We start from the raw sequence: 17,540 nt of genomic DNA on the forward strand, positions 1-17,540 counted from the left end.
ACTAAAATCTTACATGTTGATTTCTGCCGGTGTGACCTCTGGGACACTCTGGCTTCAGATGTTTTCTCTCAATGACAACTGAGTCTATGCTGGCACAGCTGAGCCACTTGCTTGGGTTCAAAAAGTCTTCACGTATTATTAGGTGACACATTCATAATCAAAAGTTTAAAACTAAATTAGAGCGCTAAAACTAGAGATACTGTTTTTTAGAGAACAAAGTATGAACTATTTCTGCTTTAGGAGTAGACTTGGCTATTTCATATTATTATTGATCTTTTATTTACTAAATATAACATCTATTAGTTTTGTTTCCCATTACTGGGAGGGTCAACTGCACACATTAACCTCTGAGATACGGCGAAGGGTGTCCTACAGATTTATGTAGACATGAGATAAACTCAGCTGTCACTAGGATGGCACCAATGGCGAAGTGTTCCTGTGAAGCTGTTTGGGGCAGGCCACACCTCTCCCGAGCGCGGGCCTCTGAGTCCCGCAGGAAGCGCGCTCCTCGGGGCAGGCTCTGAGTGCTCTACCTATCCGAGGCGCCTTCACAAAGGCTTCCGTAAACATCCTCGTCGGGGCGGGCGCACTCCATCCGGGGCTCGTCCTGGGTCCGCGGCGCCCCCCCCGCCCGACTCCCCGCCGGCCCGGAGCCTGCAGTGGGAACAAGTTGCGGGGATCGGCCGAGGGCCCGGGCTCCGCGGCCCACGTCGGGGACCATTACGTAACTCCTGGGAGAGCCCGCGCGTGTGCGCGCACCGCCTGCTGCCCCTGCCTCGCCACCTCGGAGGCCCACCGACAACTTTGTTCCCCGGCCCTTTCTCCCTCTTTTGTCTGCTCGTCAGACTCCTTTTCCACCTTTGTACCGCTCCTCGTAGACGGGAGAACAAGCACGCGACGCCGTTGGCAAGGAGACGGCGCGCGGGCGAGCGCAGCGGGGCGGCCGCGCCACCCGCGGGCCGGGGCCGGGGCTCGGCTGGGGCCGGGGCCGCGGCTCGGCTCGGGCTCCGGGCCCCGCGAGGCTGCGCCGGCCGAGTCCAGTCCGCGTTTTGCGAGTGCGCGCCGGCGGCCGGCCGGGAGCGGGTCCTAGCGGCGGGGCTCGCCCGGCTCCCCTCCGGCCACGCCGGGCGCTCGGCGCGGCCGGCCGGGCGCCTGCCCATATCCGGGCTAGAGAGGAACAGAGAAAAGTTGCATTTCCACCCGAACCCAAAACTTTGGCGGCGCCGGCCCCGCGGGAGCAGGCCCCGGCCCGGCGCCGGGCCGCGGAGGGAGGGAGGGGCGCCGGCCGCGTGGTGCGCAGGAGGGGCCGGCGCCGGCTTTGTCTCCCCCCGGCCCCGCCACGCCGAGCATGGCCGCGCGGGCGGCGGCGCCCGGGGCCCGGGGCCTGCACGCGGCGCACCCCCAGCCCCTGCGCCCCCGCCCCGAGCGCGGCGCCCCGAGCGCCGGCCCCGACGCGCCTCGCAGGGAGGGCGCGGGCGCCCCGGGCTCGGCCATGGAGACGGGGCTGCTCCCCAAGCACACACCGCGCGCCGCCGGCGAGGCCCCCGCCGCGCCGCCCCGCCACCTCCACCATGCCCACCACCGCCACCATCATGCCCACCACCTCCACCACCGCCACGCACCCCAGCCGCAGCTGAGCCAGCTCCCGCCGCCGCCGCCGCCGCCGCCGCCCAGCCCCAGCAGCAGCAGCCCGGGCGCGGGCGGCGGCGCCCCTCCGCCCGGCCCCGACATGGAGCAGCCGCAGCATGGAGGCGCCAAGGACGGCGCCGCGGGCAGCCAGGCCGACCCCGCGGGCCAGCCCGCGCCCAGCCGGCCGGCCGCCGACGACGACGCGCCGCCCAAGATGGGGGAGCCGCCGGCCGGCCGCTACGAGCTCGCGGGCCTGGGCGCCCTGGGCGCGCCGCCGCCGCCGCCGCCCGGGGCCGTCGCGGAGTTTAATAATTACTACGGCGGCGCGGCCCCTGCGAGCGGCGGCCCCGGCGGCCGCGCCGGGCCTGGCTTTGATCAACATGGCGGACAACAAAGCCCCGGGATGGGGATGATGCACTCCGCCTCCGCCGCCGCCGGGGCCGCCGGCAGCATGGACCCCCTGCACGGCTCCCACGAAGGGTACCCCGGCAGCCAGTACAACCATTATCCGGGCTACGGCCGGCCCGGCGCGGGCGGCGGCGGCGGCGGCGGCGGAGGAGGAGGAGGAGGAGGAGGAGGCAGCGGAGGAGGAGGAGGAGGAGGCAGCGGAGGAGGAGGAGGAGGAGGAGGAGGAGGAGGAGGGGCGGCGGCGGCGGCGGCGGCGGCAGGAGCGGGAGCTGTGGCGGCGGCGGCCGCGGCGGCGGCAGCAGCAGCGGGCGGCGGCGGCGGCGGCTATGGGGGCTCGTCCTCGGGCTTCGGGGTGCTGAGCTCCCCCCGGCAGCAGGGCGGCGGCATGATGATGGGCCCCGGGGGCGGCGGGGCCGCGAGCCTCAGCAAGGCGGCGGGCGGCGCGGCGGCGGGGGGCTTCCAGCGCTTCGCCGGCCAGAACCAGCACCCGTCGGGGGCCACGCCGACCCTCAACCAGCTGCTCACCTCGCCCAGCCCCATGATGCGGAGCTACGGCGGCGGCTACCCCGACTACAGCAGCCCCAGCGCGCCGCCGCCGGCGCAGCCCCAGCCCCAGGCGGCGGCCGCGGGGGCGGGCGGCCAGCAGGCGGCCGCGGGCTTGGGCTTGGCCAAGGACCTGGGCGCCCCGTACGCCGCCGCCAGCCCGGCCTGGGCGGCCGCGCAACAAAGGAGCCACCCGGCGATGAGCCCCGGCACCCCCGGGCCGGCCCTGGGCAGAGCGCAGGTAAGCGCGGCGCGGGCCTGGCCGCCCGGCCTCGGCCGCGGCACTTTCTTTCTTCGCCGGGGACTTTGCGCGTCCTGCGGCGGGGCGCGGCGCCAGGCCGGGGCTGCGGCCGCCTCCCTCCCTCCCGCCGCCGGCCGAGCCCCGCGCCGCCCGCCGCCCAGGCCGCGCCGAGCCAGGCCGCGCCCGAGCCGCGCGGCCCGCGGAGCCCGGCGCCGGCCCGGAACTTTGTCCGCCGCGGCTCGGCGCGCTCCGCGGCCCCGGCCCGGGCGGGGGCGGCCCGGGCGGCCGGCGGGGGCGGCCCCGGCCCCGGCTGCCGCCCCGAGGAGCCCGGGGCGGGCTTCGAGTCCGAGGTGGGCCCGCGAGGGCTGAGCCCCGGCGGACGAGGGCGCGGAGGCGAGGGTCGATCCGGCCCAAAGCATGGCCGGGGAGAGCCATGACTGGGCTCCGGGCTGCCGGAGAGGAGTCACCTTCAGCCGGGAGGCGATGCTCGGGGGGCGCCTTCCGGATCGATGGGACTTGTGTGGAGCGGGGACTGGGCGTACGTTTTATTCGGCCCCGCTAGGGAGGCCGGGGACCGGGGAAAAGGGCCCTTTGAGGACCGTCTTTATGGGGTTCGCTTTATTTTGCTGTCACCCAAGTCCGCCCGCGGTGTCAGGAAGTGCCCTGCGCGCTCGCTGCTGCTCGCTCGTAGGCTGAGCCTGAAGACCGACTTGATCTCCTTTGCAAGGTTTGGAATTTGAATTGTGGAGGTAAACTGGCTGTAATAGTCTCCAGACAGCTGCCTCTGAGTTGACATCTAATCTGCCATCTGATTGGCTCCCCTCTCACCATTGGGCATTTAGCACTGCTGATGTAAATAGAAGTGCCGAGCCGCACAGTCACAAAACCTACCACAAATAATAACCATCACCAGCAGATGCGAGGTTGGATCTTAGTTAGAGCTTAAATTGTTACGAATCCTAGCTATTAATGAGAAGATGAAATACAGACAGACGTCGTGCTGGGGTCCAGGGCTGACCGAGCATTGACAGAACTCAGACGTTTGCTGACAGTCTTACGATGTGGATTTTACATATATCATGGAAGAGTCATTGTGGACTGGCGATAAAACCGTGCAAAAATAATTAAGCCACAGATTGTACCCGTTTTTGAATTTGTAAAGCTTTCCTAAAAGACGGCCCTTTACAGATTCAACTGCAGGGGAAAAAATGCGATCCGAACAGCACATGTAGTTAAATATCACATTAAAATTTTCGAGATTTGAGTACACAACAGCATCTTTGGGTGGTCATCACGTTGACAACAAGATTCCAGGTATAGATTTTTAGCGATTTGTGTCTTAACAGTTGTGATCATTTGAAGATAATTGTGGACGAGGACCCTCCTTTTAGTTTCAGTTGGCATTTTTACAAACCATGACACGAGAAAACCATATAATTTTTTGTAGAGAAAGATAGCTAAAATCTAAACAGTGACCATCCCCTGTGAGATATAAAAATAATCATTCTATAATCGCCCCTGATTTGGATGATCAGAAATGCCCCAAGAATCTTTTTCCCCACCTCTTCATGATTTTGTTAGATTAGGTGACGTGAGCCTTAGTTGAACTGCTTACACAGTGAATTGGGGGAACTGTATCACATGCAAGTTGTACTGGGTGCGTTTCTTCCAAATAATTTTTCTTTCATAGACATCTTAATGCTATGGAAGCTTTAACAGTCCTAATCTGTTCGAAGGGAATAACCGCGGTTGTTTATATAATTTTACTTGGCTCATTTGTTTAGGAAAGTGTAGTGTAATAATCGTCGTATATTAGAGGAGAGACTTGTCAGAGTGAATAAAGGCCCGAATTTAACAAATAGTCATGTGAATCCTGGCCGGAACATTGGTGCCCGCTGCTTTCAGATCTTTAGATAATGGAGTTTTACTTTTAATGATAATGGTTTCTTCTTGGTAGAAAACTCATGTTTTCAGTTTTTATTTTCGATTCACACATGTAAAAATATTACAGAGAAATCTGATGTAAATAAGCCCTTGCAATTAATTTTTAAAAAGACTTGTTTTGTCAGCTCGCTTCTAAAGGGGGAGTTTAAAACGATCATCTTTTTAAACTACAAACGAATGAAGTTAGAGGCAAATGTAGGTCCCTGTTACTTTATTTAGGGTATTATTTCTTAATGGAACCAATCATTTTAAATATTTTGTTTTCTTGGAATGAGACTGAATCCATTATGTCCTCAGTGTGACCCTTGGGAGTAGCTTTTTTATCTTTGAGGAGAAAAAACTACGGACATATGACCTCAATTCGCAGATTCTTTTAGATACCCTACCGGTAACGTGTGGAATGTGCCTTTTCCACACCCCCCCCTCCCTTTTCTTTCTAGAAGGCTAGTATTATTTAGTATTTGTTATGATCATTACATCAGAAAGTCATTTATCTAAAATATTAAATTATTACTTGACGGTAGGTCATAAAATACTTTTAAATCATGATGTCAAATGATGAAAATAATTCTTTTTGGCTTTTAATACATTTAGTTTCATTTTTGATTTTAGGAACTGGTTTATATTGGGGGGATAGCAAATGTTTTCAGAATTGGGAACAAAACATACACATATTGTAGGGAATGGGTCTTTTTAAGAGGAAAATAAACCATTTTAACATTTAGTTTGTTACTGGGATTTTTTTGAGATAAATACTCAGAGCAATCTCCAAAGGAATACTAAAGTCTGCTCACATACATACAGGTTTTATGATGTCTACATTTGTACTGAATCACATTAATGCTATTTTCTTATCTTCAGTTTTATAGAATAGAATTCAATGTAATAAAACAGCCTATTTACCATTAAAAAACAAGTGATTAGCTGGATTACAAAGCAGGAAGCTACAAACTTGTTCCTGATGACCTTAAAATGTGTTTAAGATACATTGTATCATAACATCACTTTCCCTATCCTCACTCCTGCAGAAGCTTAGTTTGTCTGAGATTTTAAATAGTGTAAAGACATGTTTTGGCCTAAATCTATGTATTTGCCAAGGTATGGATGGCTGCTCTAGACTTAGATGGAATTGGTAGCAGTGGTTCATATTAAAGGCCTAGCATTAAAAAAAAAGTCTAGAGTTTCCTGCTTTTCTATTATGGTTTGAAATTATAGGTTAAAGTTGTTTTTATTGGGCATCCTGATTTTTATGCTACTTAATTTTAACAGTTTTTTTTTAGTTGTAACCACTCTATAACAGCTATCACTTAGATTTATGTTTATATTAATATTGAATCAGTACATTCTAGGAAACAAGGCATTCTTACTTTTGATCTATAATGGACAACCTTAACCCTTTTTTTTTTTTAAATCTGTATTTAAGAATGAGCTTTTGACTAGGCCTTTTATACTTGTTCCATTTTTTGAATGTTATATTGTGTCAAAGATATGGAAATAATTCAGATCATACTTAGAATTTTTTCCTTTTTATATTTAACTTCTAAATAACGTGTTCCTTTACTCGAATTGAAAGGAAAGAAATCTTCATTCTGATATGAAAATAGTATTCTAGTGTAAGAGCTGATTTTAAAAACAGGACAATGTACAGGAAGAGTTCATATAAACTCGATAGTTTTTTTAGATACAGACATCTTTTAAAGAAAACAGTGCATTAGGAAAGGGTTGAGTTTTGAGTTTCATTTCTTATAATGGGCTTTATTCCTTGGTAATTTGGGGCTGGGTGTATCTAAAAGTACGATTTCTGATTTACTGGGAGCACTTACTTCTCTAGGACACGCACGGCCAACCCGGGAAATGATCGTGCATTTATTTAACCCTGTCCTTGCCTGGAGGATGGTGTGATTTAAATCTTTAGGGTGCATGAAATTTTCCTCTAGTTTACAGCCCGTCTGAGGTGCAGATTTACACGCACCGGCACCGGAAGCTCTTCCCTCCTCGGGTCGCGGATCCAGGGGCGGGCCTGGGCTCTGGGCTGGCTGCGCTGCCGGCTGGATCTGTGTGCGGCCGGGGATCTGTGCGTGGAGCGCAGTTTGTGGAAAGGGGTTAACATTCCACTCACGTTGCTTTCATTTTGGGCTGGGTGTAGATTTGTAAATTAGAGTTGATATTTATGTTTGAGAGAACTGTCGTGTGCTAACTTAAAACAACAGATTTATAGAGGCTGAAAATGGATATTAATAAAACCCAATCTTACTGTGTGTGCAATATTTGGGTTTTCAAAATGGATGTTATAAAGTTTTTATGACATTTTACAATACTGTTTCTACTTAAGGGGCCCTAGCCACCTCTTAGGGCCTTTTGGGATTGGGTAGTTTTCCGTCCTGTCCTTTCTCAGAGCTGTCTTCTGGACAGGAGGCTTTTGCAGGTCTGGGTGGACTGGGAAAGTGGCCTTGCAGGCTGAGGAATCCCCAGTTCCCGACCCTGTGGTGTGGGGAGGAGTGCCATTCCGACTGCAGACCCACCAAGAACGGGTTTCCTAGTTGTTGTTGGTGTACACAGCTGTGCTGTTTCTCCTCATGTTGGCAAATTATTTCCATAAGAAAAACTGACTCGTTTTGGCTGAATTGGGTGAATGAGTGAATGAATTCTGATTTTGGTATACCTTAGTGACTTTTTCTCTTACACATTTGATAAAACGGAAATGATTTAGGCATCGTTTAGCTCTCATTACCTGAGTGCTTCTGAGTATCCACTCATTTTACCCTGTGCTAACATGTGAGCAAATTATATTACTGATATGTGTGTACTATAGGTTTAGCCATTCCGGTTAATTGAGTGAGTGAATTTATCAGAGAATAGTATGTGACTCGACAGTAAGTTTTACTTTAATTTGGAGTGAGAGTAAGAAAACTATTTCCTTTGATTTACTTACTTGAATAGGATCCAGCAGGCAGTTTTCAAACCCACTTCTGTGTGGATCGATGCCAAGAATATTAGAAGGTTACCAAGTTTGACAGATGAATTAATGATGAAATTAATTTGTTCCTTGAATGATATTTATTGCTGGGAAAGAGACTAACGCTTAAAATCTTAAGCATAGCAGGCTTACCAGTGGATGCTCTTTCTGTTATTAAAGTCAGGTAGATGGCAGCAGAATCTGGAATAGGTCTGTTACAGCAAGACGGGCCTTTGGAGCTGAGGAGACTCTGAATCTCTGGGCATCTGCTGCAGGCCGTACCTCTCAGTGGCTTTCTGGCCTCCAAGGAAGATGAATCTTGACCACCAGTCAGGAAGTCATTCCTTAGCAGGCCTCTCTGGAGAGGCATCCTATGTGACAAAGTTGGAGAAAAGCCTGATGACAGTACTTGATTTTTTGTAATGGGATGCTAAAAAAAAAACTACACAGATAAGTAGATGTATCTTTTCTTTTTCTTTTTCTTTTCTTTTCTTTTTTTTTTTTGAGGTACTGGGGATGGAACCCGGGGGCATTCTACCTCTGAGCTACACACCTAGTACAATTTTTTTTATTCTTTACTATTTTGAGACAGGGTCTCACTGAGTTGCAAAGGGCCTAAGTAGCTGAGGCTGTCTGTGAACTGTGGTCCTCCTGTCTCAGCCTCCCAAATGCTGGGATTACAAGTATGAGCCCCCAAGCCCAGTTTAGGGGTGTGTGTGTGTGTGTGTTGTTGTGAAACATAGCATAACATTTGCCATTTTAACCACTTACAGGCAGGACACATCTTCCTTGTGGACAGCCATCCCTCCTGGCAATCTCTGGTCACAATTTCATCTTCCTAGACAGAAACAGCAGTATTTTCTTCTCCCCTTTCCATGCCAGTCTGAAATTGTTCCTATTACTGGGAGCTAAAAGTAACCCTAATATCGCCACCTTGTAGTTTCTTGGTGATCCTTCCTTAGGGTTGCGCTGGGATGCTAGTGATGTTTTTATTAGCCACACTTCTTCCCCATTCTAACTTTGGGGTAATCTCATAGATTTGGTCTTTTCAGAGATGTGTTGTGGAGGTTGTTTCTTTGCCAGATATGTCATTAAAAGCTTAAAAGCAGGATTCCAGAGCCTTTTAAAATTAAAAGGTTTGGGACATTTTCTTTTTGAGAGAAACCTGGGCCGGGTAGGATGATAGGATGCAGACACTTCCACACTAAGATTACTTTTCTGTGTTTGGTATTTCTCTCATCTTTTGCATTAGCATTTGTTTATTTATTTATTTATTTATTTATTATTTACTTTGAGGTGCTGGAGATGAAACTCAGGGGCTTTCTACCTCCGGGCTACACCGCCAGACCTATTTTTATATTTTATTTGGAAACAGGGTCTCACTAAGTTGCTGAGAGCCTCACTAAGTAGCTGAGGCTGGCTGTGAACCTGTGCGATCCTCCTGTCTCAGCCTCCCAAGCGCTGGGATTACAAGCGTGCGCCACCATGCCCGGCTAGTTTCTTTTTAAGCATTATTAGTTTCGTCTTTCTGTTATTAGAGAGAATCATTTATAGTGATTATATTTTCTCTTCCCCTGGGTGTGAAGTGTGTGAGCACGCCTGTCTCCCACCCCAGAGCAAACAGCCGGCCCCAAGGCGCTGTGCCCTCCCTTGGAGTCTCCTTAGCCCTGTACTTGTGTCCCCATGTCATTAGGTTTTAGTCCTCAGTAGAAACGCAGAAATTCTTTGTACATGTCAACTACTAAATATGATTGGCCTTTCAATTAAATTTTAAAGGCTGCTACTCAGGGATACTTCTTAGGTCCTTTCTGATGAACAGGGGGTGTGTGTGTGTGTGTGTGTGTGTGTGTAAAATGTTAGCAATATTAGAAATGCTTTTTAAGTGTTATTGATGTGAGTAGGTAGTCACCTCTTCATGTGATCAGGTACTGTACTTTTAATACCAGATTATTCTATAAAGGACACAGAAGAAACGGACTGTTATTTAAATAAGAGTCAGTACTGGGAAGCAACAATTATTAATTTTTGTGGGGACTGGGAATTGAACCCAGGGCCATTCTGCCTCTGAGCTCCATCCCAGCCTACTTTATTTCTTATTTTCAGACAGGGTCGCACTAAGGTAGGGTTTTAGTACATTGCCGAGGCTGGCTGTCAATCTGTGATCCTCCTGTCTCAGCCTTCTAAGTATTGGGATTACAGGCATGTACCACCACACCTGGCTTAATTACTTCTCTAAGGTGTAAACATTTTCGTATTTGTGTCTATTGTGAGGTGTATGTTGGATAAATATCTAGTCCAGATAGTTAATTGGCAGACATTTATTGAGTACCCATTTTCCCAATCGGCCTGTGTCGCACGTAGGTAGTAGCAGGGGTCTGGGTTGATAATGGGTACAGATAATGAAGAATATTTGCCAGAGCTCTGGATCATGGAGTTTTGGTATCATTGACTTAGAGTTGGTTCATTTTGACAGAGTGAGAATAGCAACCATGTGGTCAGCAGTCTCGTGGCCTGATATTTTGGGGGTGGGGGTGGGAGAGTGGATTTTGGCAACACAAGTAGTTGTAGGGTGACATGACACAGCTTAAGTTATTTGGTGGCTTTTCCATTTCTGCCAATCAGTTATTGGCTTTGTGCCAGAGCAAAGCATGGACCCACTACAGAGAATAATAACTAAAAAAAGGAAAGTGTAATAATCACTTTCAAATTTATATAGAATGGTCCTTTTTCTTTTTCTCAGTTTTCTATATTACATAGACTCTTGGAAAAAAGTTAAACAGTCTGCTCAGATTTAGGAAGACACTTAGATTGCTGGGGTATTTTTGGTAACTGTTTAGATAATGTATGCTGGCTGAGGAGTAAATTCAGCTACTGCTTCTGGGTCCTGAAATAAACCTTTCAGAGAGCGAGGCACTGATGATTAGTGGAGGCAGTTCCGGAATTCTTAGTATCATCTCCTGTTTCTTTTGCAATGAGCATCTTAGAAGTTCAACCATTTGCTATACTTCATAGCCTGATTTTGGAATGGTTGGTAATTCCAAAATTGATCCAGAATTTGGCATCTAATTTTTGAAACTTTAAGAACCAACTTTTAAGATCCCGTGGCTGTACATCAAGTTATAAACCTATTGTAGTATGCTTTAAATTTTACTTTGAGTTCATACTTTTTGTAATAAATTCACTTTACCCTTGAGTTATGATGACCTTGGAACTAGACATGTAAAACGTTGCTGTTGCTGAGCAAGTATCTTTCAAAGTAGCAGACATATTTCCCAGAGAACTGGTGTGTTTGCTGTGTATTGGTTTATTTCTGTGATTATGAGGATTTACGAGGGAAAGAGACTGCATTAGGAAGTATTCCGATGTCGTGGAAAGACTGCTGCTTAGAGCTGGTCAGGCCGGGCTCAGTGCGGCCTTCCGTACCTGTTTTCGCTTCCCCCCAGCGGGGGCTCAGTTTCCCTCTGGAATGTTGCTGCCGGACGGGGTTGTCGACAACCTCCTCTGAGTGGTGGAGATGCCCGTGGCATCTGTGTGCACCTTTCTGTGAGGCCCACCTGCTTCCCACAGCGGCCTGGCCTTGCGCTGTCTGTCTGTCCTGCCACCCTTGGGTGTGGTTGGGGACAAGCCCTTGCCTCTGTCCCTTAGGTGAGGCCCAGCCCCTTCCAGGCCTAATTCTGTGCTGCTCTGAATTTTTAAACAGATAATTGCTTAATCAGCTATGCACCACTGCACATCTTATTAAACTACACCAGATCCCAGACATGTTCGGTGAATTTAAACTGAGACCTGTGCTGATACTCGGAGTTTGCACATTTTATTGTGATTTTCCTCTTGCAGTGTAGTTGGAACTGATCTGGACTCCTGGGTTTGGCTGTCGATAGAGCTGCTGAGGGCTGTCCCATCCACTGTCCATCCTTCATTAGTAAATTATGTCCTCTGGCTAAGAAGCTTTGCTTTCTTTTTAGACCATCCCACATTCATGACCTGCAAAGATGACTAGCCTTTTAGGGGCACTAGTTTTTTAGGAACAAAATTCCAGAAACTTAGAACTAGAAGTCTGGGTGCTGGACTTTGGGTTCTTATTAACTAGAGACCTGGCTTCTGTATCTGCTTCAGCTTCACTGGGTCTATTATTCTTCTTGGTCCCTAACAAATTATAGTTGACTACACCTGGAGGTCAGTGCTGCTCTTGAGTAGTCAAACCAAGGGACATCAGAACTGAGAATGCCAACACCTGATTCAAACAGGTAGCGCAGAACAGTTTTATCTGAGATTTATAAGTCTATCAGGAACAAAATTTAATTCTATTATGAACAAATATTTACTGAACACCATTGGTGCTTAAAATATAGAGTAAATATAGCATATAATCTATAATTTTCTCTGGTGAATTATCATAAACTCCTGGTGTTTTACAAAGTAGAAATTAAAGTGAGTGGCTACATTACTCTTCTGTTCTTATGCAAAATGACTGTCTTTCAAAGTGCATTATCTAAGCAATGTGTGAAGAGTGGTTGATCTGGACCCGGATGAAGGCTTCTTGATGAATGCTTTGCTCTTTCAATACCAGTCACAAGGGGATCTGTGTGTGCACTGGCTTGGAGACTGTTCTTGGGCCGTGATGATGAGGAAGTGGTCCTAATTTGGATCTTATTTGGGCGTCTTTCGGATAGTGGTTTCTCTGCTGCAGAGACGCTTTCCCTAGCCTTGAGCGGGAAGGGTTCGACATTCAGGTCATTATCTCCACCGTCTTTGCCACTGTGGAGGGTCAGCCCGCGTGCAGAGCCTGCAGTGAGCTCAGCACTGCTGGATGTGGGTCCTTGGTGACTAGGGCCCGATGACTGAGGACAGACAGACATGCCAAGCAGGCTGGGAGAAGTTTTGTCAGAGTACCCTGCACATACAACAGGCTGGGGTGGGGCAGGAGCAGAGGGCACCTGTTGAAAAGCCCCTTTCTGCCTCCACGCCTGGCTGAAAGGGGCTTTTTAATAGCATGTCAAAAAAAAAAAAAAAAAAGAGAGAGAGCCAGGTGTGGTGGTGCATGCTTGTAATCCCAGCGCTTGGGAGGCTGAGACAGGAGGATCGCACAGGGTTGAAGCCAGCCTCAGCTACTTAGTGAGGCTCTCAGCAACTTAGTGAGACCCTGTTTCTAAATAAAAAATATAAAATAGGTCTGGGAGAATAGCCCGGAGGTGGAAAACCCACTGTGTTCCATCCCCAATACCACACACACACACACACACACACACCAAAAAAATAAATTAGTACTTTCTTAGGCAAAAAAAATGAGTACTTTCTTAGGCGTGGTGGTATGCACTTGTTATCCCAGTGTTTTGGGAGGCTGAGATGGAGAGCCGCAAGTCTGTGGCCAGCCTCAGAGTGAAGTCCCCAGCAACTTAGTGAGATCCTGTTTCAAAATAAAAAGTAGTGCTGGGGGTGTAACTCAGAGGTGGAATGCCTCTGGGTCAATCCCCAGTGCGCACCTCCCCACCCCTGCCCCCACAGACACACACGTGAATTTTACATTCTCATGAAGAAAGAATAAAAAATGAGATGTGATTCTCTGTGAGTTAATTTAACAGCCTATCAGTTTTTTCTCGCAGAAGAAGTAGGTTAATATTTGAAGCTTATTGTCAATCCAAATCAGTGCAGTGTGTCTTTACCTTAAGGAAAGTAGTTATTGAGTGATTCTAAAATATCTGCTGTAGTTTTTCTTGTTTTTTTTCTACGGTCATATTTTTAGGTAATGAAAAACAAATTCAAAAGATTGATATGCAAAGGGTTTAACTTCATTACTGTCGGCAGATACTTCACGGCTCCAGATAAATAGTTATACAGAATATTTGTAAATGGTTGAACACTGATGTCCTTAGATTACTGAGTAAGTAATGTCGGTGATTAAAATAGTTAAATAAAATGGTTTGGGCGCTATTTCGATATTACTCCCTATTTCACTTAACTAAAAATATGGATTGAAGCTGGGTGTGGTGCCGCATGCTTGTAATCCCAGTACTTGGGAGGCTGAGACAGGAGGATCACAGGTTCGTGGTCAGCCTCAGCATCCCGAGGCCTTGTACAACTGGCTGAGACCCTGTTCCAGAATAAAAAAACAAAACAAAACAGGGATGGGGATGTAGCTCAGAGTTAGAATGCCCCTGGGTTCAATCCCAGATCCCACCCCTAAAAATAAATAAAAATAAAAAGAAACGGATTGAATAACTGGCTTCACAGTGATCTCAATGTTGAGGCAAGGGAAGTGGTTGATAACATCCCAATTGGATCGCTTCTTCTAATTACTCTTCCTTCTGTGTTCAGTGGGTTAGAGTCACATTTGTTGTTAGGCAGTTGCTGCCTTTGACGTTTCCCTTTACCCTTGGTGCCAGCTTCCTCCGCCTTCATTTGGTGGGTACGGAAAGCGTGTGGGAGGTGCCATGCGGGCGCCCGCCTGGTGAGAGATGTGCCCACAGCCCGGTTCCTAGTCAGGAGGTCCTTGTGTGTGGCGAGACTTTGCCCTTCCCCCTCCTTTGTGAGATTTGTCAGAAAGAGACGACATTAAAACCCAGTATTTTGTTATATTCTGCAACTTGCCCAGTGAAGATGGGAAGCGAAACCAGTTTTGTGTTCTTTTATCATGCATTCATTTCCTGTGATTTCCCAAATGCAATACTAGTGGAAGGGAGGGAAGAGTGGGGGAATGGAGAAGAAAGGAATTTTATTTAAGACAGTTGTGTTTGGACAACTTAAAGGGATATGGCTTTTTTAGCCTAAATCCCTTTCATGGTATAGGTAGTTTTCTGTTTCACTGAAAACCTAAGGCAAAGTTGTAATCAGCATTAAGATATTCGCGCTAACTGGTTGTCAGTATGCTGGAGTTTGATTCTCGGTGCATCAGGAAATTCCATATAAGTATTTTATGAAGGGAAAAGTATATAAGCGGCTGTATGTAAAACTGAACCCTGAATTTGTTTTGCGTGTGTGGTATTTTTTAGGGACTGTCTAAGTTTCACATGTGAAGTAAACTAGGTAGTGTGTATGGTGTCACATGATCAAAATATTTTTCCCCTTGCTGCTGCCAGAAGCTATCTATTGCTTTTCAACAGTCTTTCTTGTTGGGCATCATGCCAAGATGTTTAAGACAACCCCTTCCGTGAGCTGTTCCATTCTTAACCTCTCTGACTGAAGTGCTGTGACCTTCACATATGTAGATTAGCCATGTGCTGTGTGAATTGAAACTGGCTGCCTCAGGAAGAAAGGGTTTTTCTTTTAATTCCACTGGGAATTTGACAGCCATTCATCCCTGACCTGGGCAGAGGTAATGCAAGGAAATTGGATTCACATGGACCGCGCACAGATCACACAGGCCTGCGTGCAGGCAGGCCGGCCTCCACCTGGCCCGGACCTGGCGCCAGGCGTGGGCACTGGGCCGAGGGCAGGGTCTACAGCAGGATGGACAGACATGTGCGGAATGTTGCCTAAGAGGAGGGGTTGTTTGTGGGCATTTTAAATAGTTCTGACCGCTTTCCCTATTTCTTTCCAACCTATTTTTTTTTTTAATTTTTGCAGCACTTGGGAATGGAGCCGAGGGGCATTTTTACCTCCTAGCTACATCTCCAGTCCTATTTTTCAGTCTTTATTTTTGAAACAGGGTCTCACTGAGTTTCAGAGGGCCTCACTAAGTAGCTGAGGCTGGCCACGAACCGTGATCCTCCCGTCTCAGCCTCTGGAACGCTGGGATTACAAGCGTGCGCCACCACGCCCAGCTCTTCCCAACCTGTTTTTGAAATCTCTTTTGAATTTTTGTTCATTTCCTGATGCTAAAGAGTTAAAAACCCTTAATATGTGGGCAGTCATGAGTTTAAGTGCTATGACGCAGATGAACTTTTCAGCGAGAACGTGAGCGCTATCCTGTAGTAGGAAGACATAGCGTGTCTGTGTTGTATGGCTTGGAGGTGAGTTAGTGTGTACCGCTGAACTCACTTGACCCTTCTTACTCTCCTTTGTAGGATTAAAAATGTAATTAATGACTAGTGAAATTTTGGATTTTTATTAGATAAAATACTTTTAAAAGACATCTAGTTTAAAAAGATGTTTCTCTTTGGCCTTGTTAATAAGCACACTTGGAATTAAGGTAAAACACAGTAAAAATAATAGTCATGCTGCTTGATTAGGTGATATGACAGGAGATTAGGAAGGAAAGCTCTTTTTATGAGAATACCAGGTCTGAAGTAGTACTCCAGCTCGTGTTTTGGAACATGAGGGTGGTTCGGGCAGTCCGAACGCTTTCGTGTGGCTTACGGCCGAGCCCTTCCTGTGTGCCTTGGGGTTTATGAAGCCGGGTGGATCTGAGATTCTGTCACTGGCACTGGGTTGTTGTTGATACCCAGCTCTTTCTTTGGGGTTCAGAAGAGGCCTATTCCTTAGCATATATGTGTGGGGAGTGTGCCTAATGGACATGGTGGGTGAAGGGGAAGCAAAGTTCCCCTTCGACCAGGGAAGAAAGGCTTGTTTCTTTTATGAGGAATGAGGAAGGGGCGCAGGAGAGGTGTCTCATGATGGTCCCGCGGGATGCCAGAGCGCAGCCTATCTGGCATTTTCATTCACTTGCAGACACGGGTCTGTCATCTCCCAGTGTGGAACTGAGAGGACCAAGCACCAGGCACATCCACGGACTTAGACAAGGAAGGAAGGTGATTGGAGAAGTGGCCAGGCCGGCATGTCATTGAGGCAGAGTGGCCAGACACAGGCTCTCGGGAGCACAGAGGGCCGGGCGAGGAGAGTGGCCAGCCGGGAGCCATGAGGCAGAGGCCCGCGTGTCACAGCCGTGAGTCAGCGGCCAAGCCTGTGAGCCTTGCCAAGGGCCGCCCGCCTAGGACCGTTACTCGGGAAATGACCTTGACCTGGTGTTCTAGTCTGGAGGGATTGGTAGAACGCTTGCAAACACACTCCTTCTCCTCCTTGGCCTCGCAAATGAAGAAACAAGAGTTTGCTTAGGAGGAGAGGCAGATGCTATGCAGTGGTTACGGGTAGCTTCAGTTACTGGACACCTGCGGGCTGTGTGTGCTGGGCATGCTGAGCACATGCCTGCGGTCCTTCCAGCAGTTGTAGGGTGTAGACAAGCGTGTTGGTGGAATCAGGGGACTTGTTCAGGCCCAGCTGTGTCTAATGCCGAAGCTGCGTCTTTTCCGGCCATCCAGCTAGAGGTTCTCCGGCCTACTGTGCGTGAGCAGAGCTGACAGCCTGGCCGCGGAGGGCCCGGAAGCCTGCCTTGTCTGCCCTCAGAGGCCCCTGCATGGCTAGGCCCCCAGTGTCAGCCCACTTACTTTCTGGTTATTGCTAATACATGTATTGATAATTTTATTGTATGATTTCATAGTTATCAGGTGAAAAAGAGAAAGGAGCTGTGCGGCCAGGGTACCAGGGTGTGTGCTGAGGTGTCCTGGCTGTGTCACCAGACAGTAACTGCACGTGTGCTCGTTGGGGCCATGCTGTGCTGTGGGCCTTTGCTTTGAGATAGTCAAGGACACCTGAAGTAGTCTGTTGGTGTTTGAAAGGAAGCGCAGACCCCCTTTTGCCTGGGCTTGTTTCAGCACAGTGTGGCTGAAGTTGCCACAGGAGGTGGCAGGCTCCGTTGATTCACACTCTGGCCTCAGAAGCTGAGAGAAGTGTGTCCGGCACATAGTAGGCGCTTTGCCACTTCCAGTGAGAGCCTCTCACCACTTGTGAGGCCAAAGTTGTGGCTCCAAGGCCATGGGGGGGAGGTGAGGAAGGGAGGCCGGCGACAGCCATGGGTGGACGGCAGGAGAGGAGAAGGCAGGCAGC

The 17,540-nt window shown here is 48.9% G+C and overlaps 1 protein-coding gene across 3 annotated transcripts in view; it reads left to right on the forward strand.

Moving 5' to 3' along the window:
- Positions 1-1,486: 1,486 nt before the first annotated feature.
- ARID1B (AT-rich interaction domain 1B) overlaps positions 1,487-17,540 on the forward strand; it is a 404,291-nt gene continuing 388,237 nt past the window's right edge. For all 3 annotated transcript variants that reach the window (XM_080700338.1, XM_080700340.1, XM_080700339.1), the window contains exon 1: positions 1,487-2,821. In XM_080700338.1, the coding sequence (XP_080556464.1) occupies positions 1,493-2,821 (1,329 nt within the window). In that variant the 5' untranslated portion in view covers positions 1,487-1,492. The remainder of the gene's footprint in view (positions 2,822-17,540) is intronic.

The sequence above is a fragment of the Muscardinus avellanarius genome, assembly GCF_963383645.1.
Source record: "Muscardinus avellanarius genome assembly, chromosome: 8".
Lineage (NCBI taxonomy): Eukaryota > Metazoa > Chordata > Mammalia > Rodentia > Gliridae > Muscardinus > Muscardinus avellanarius.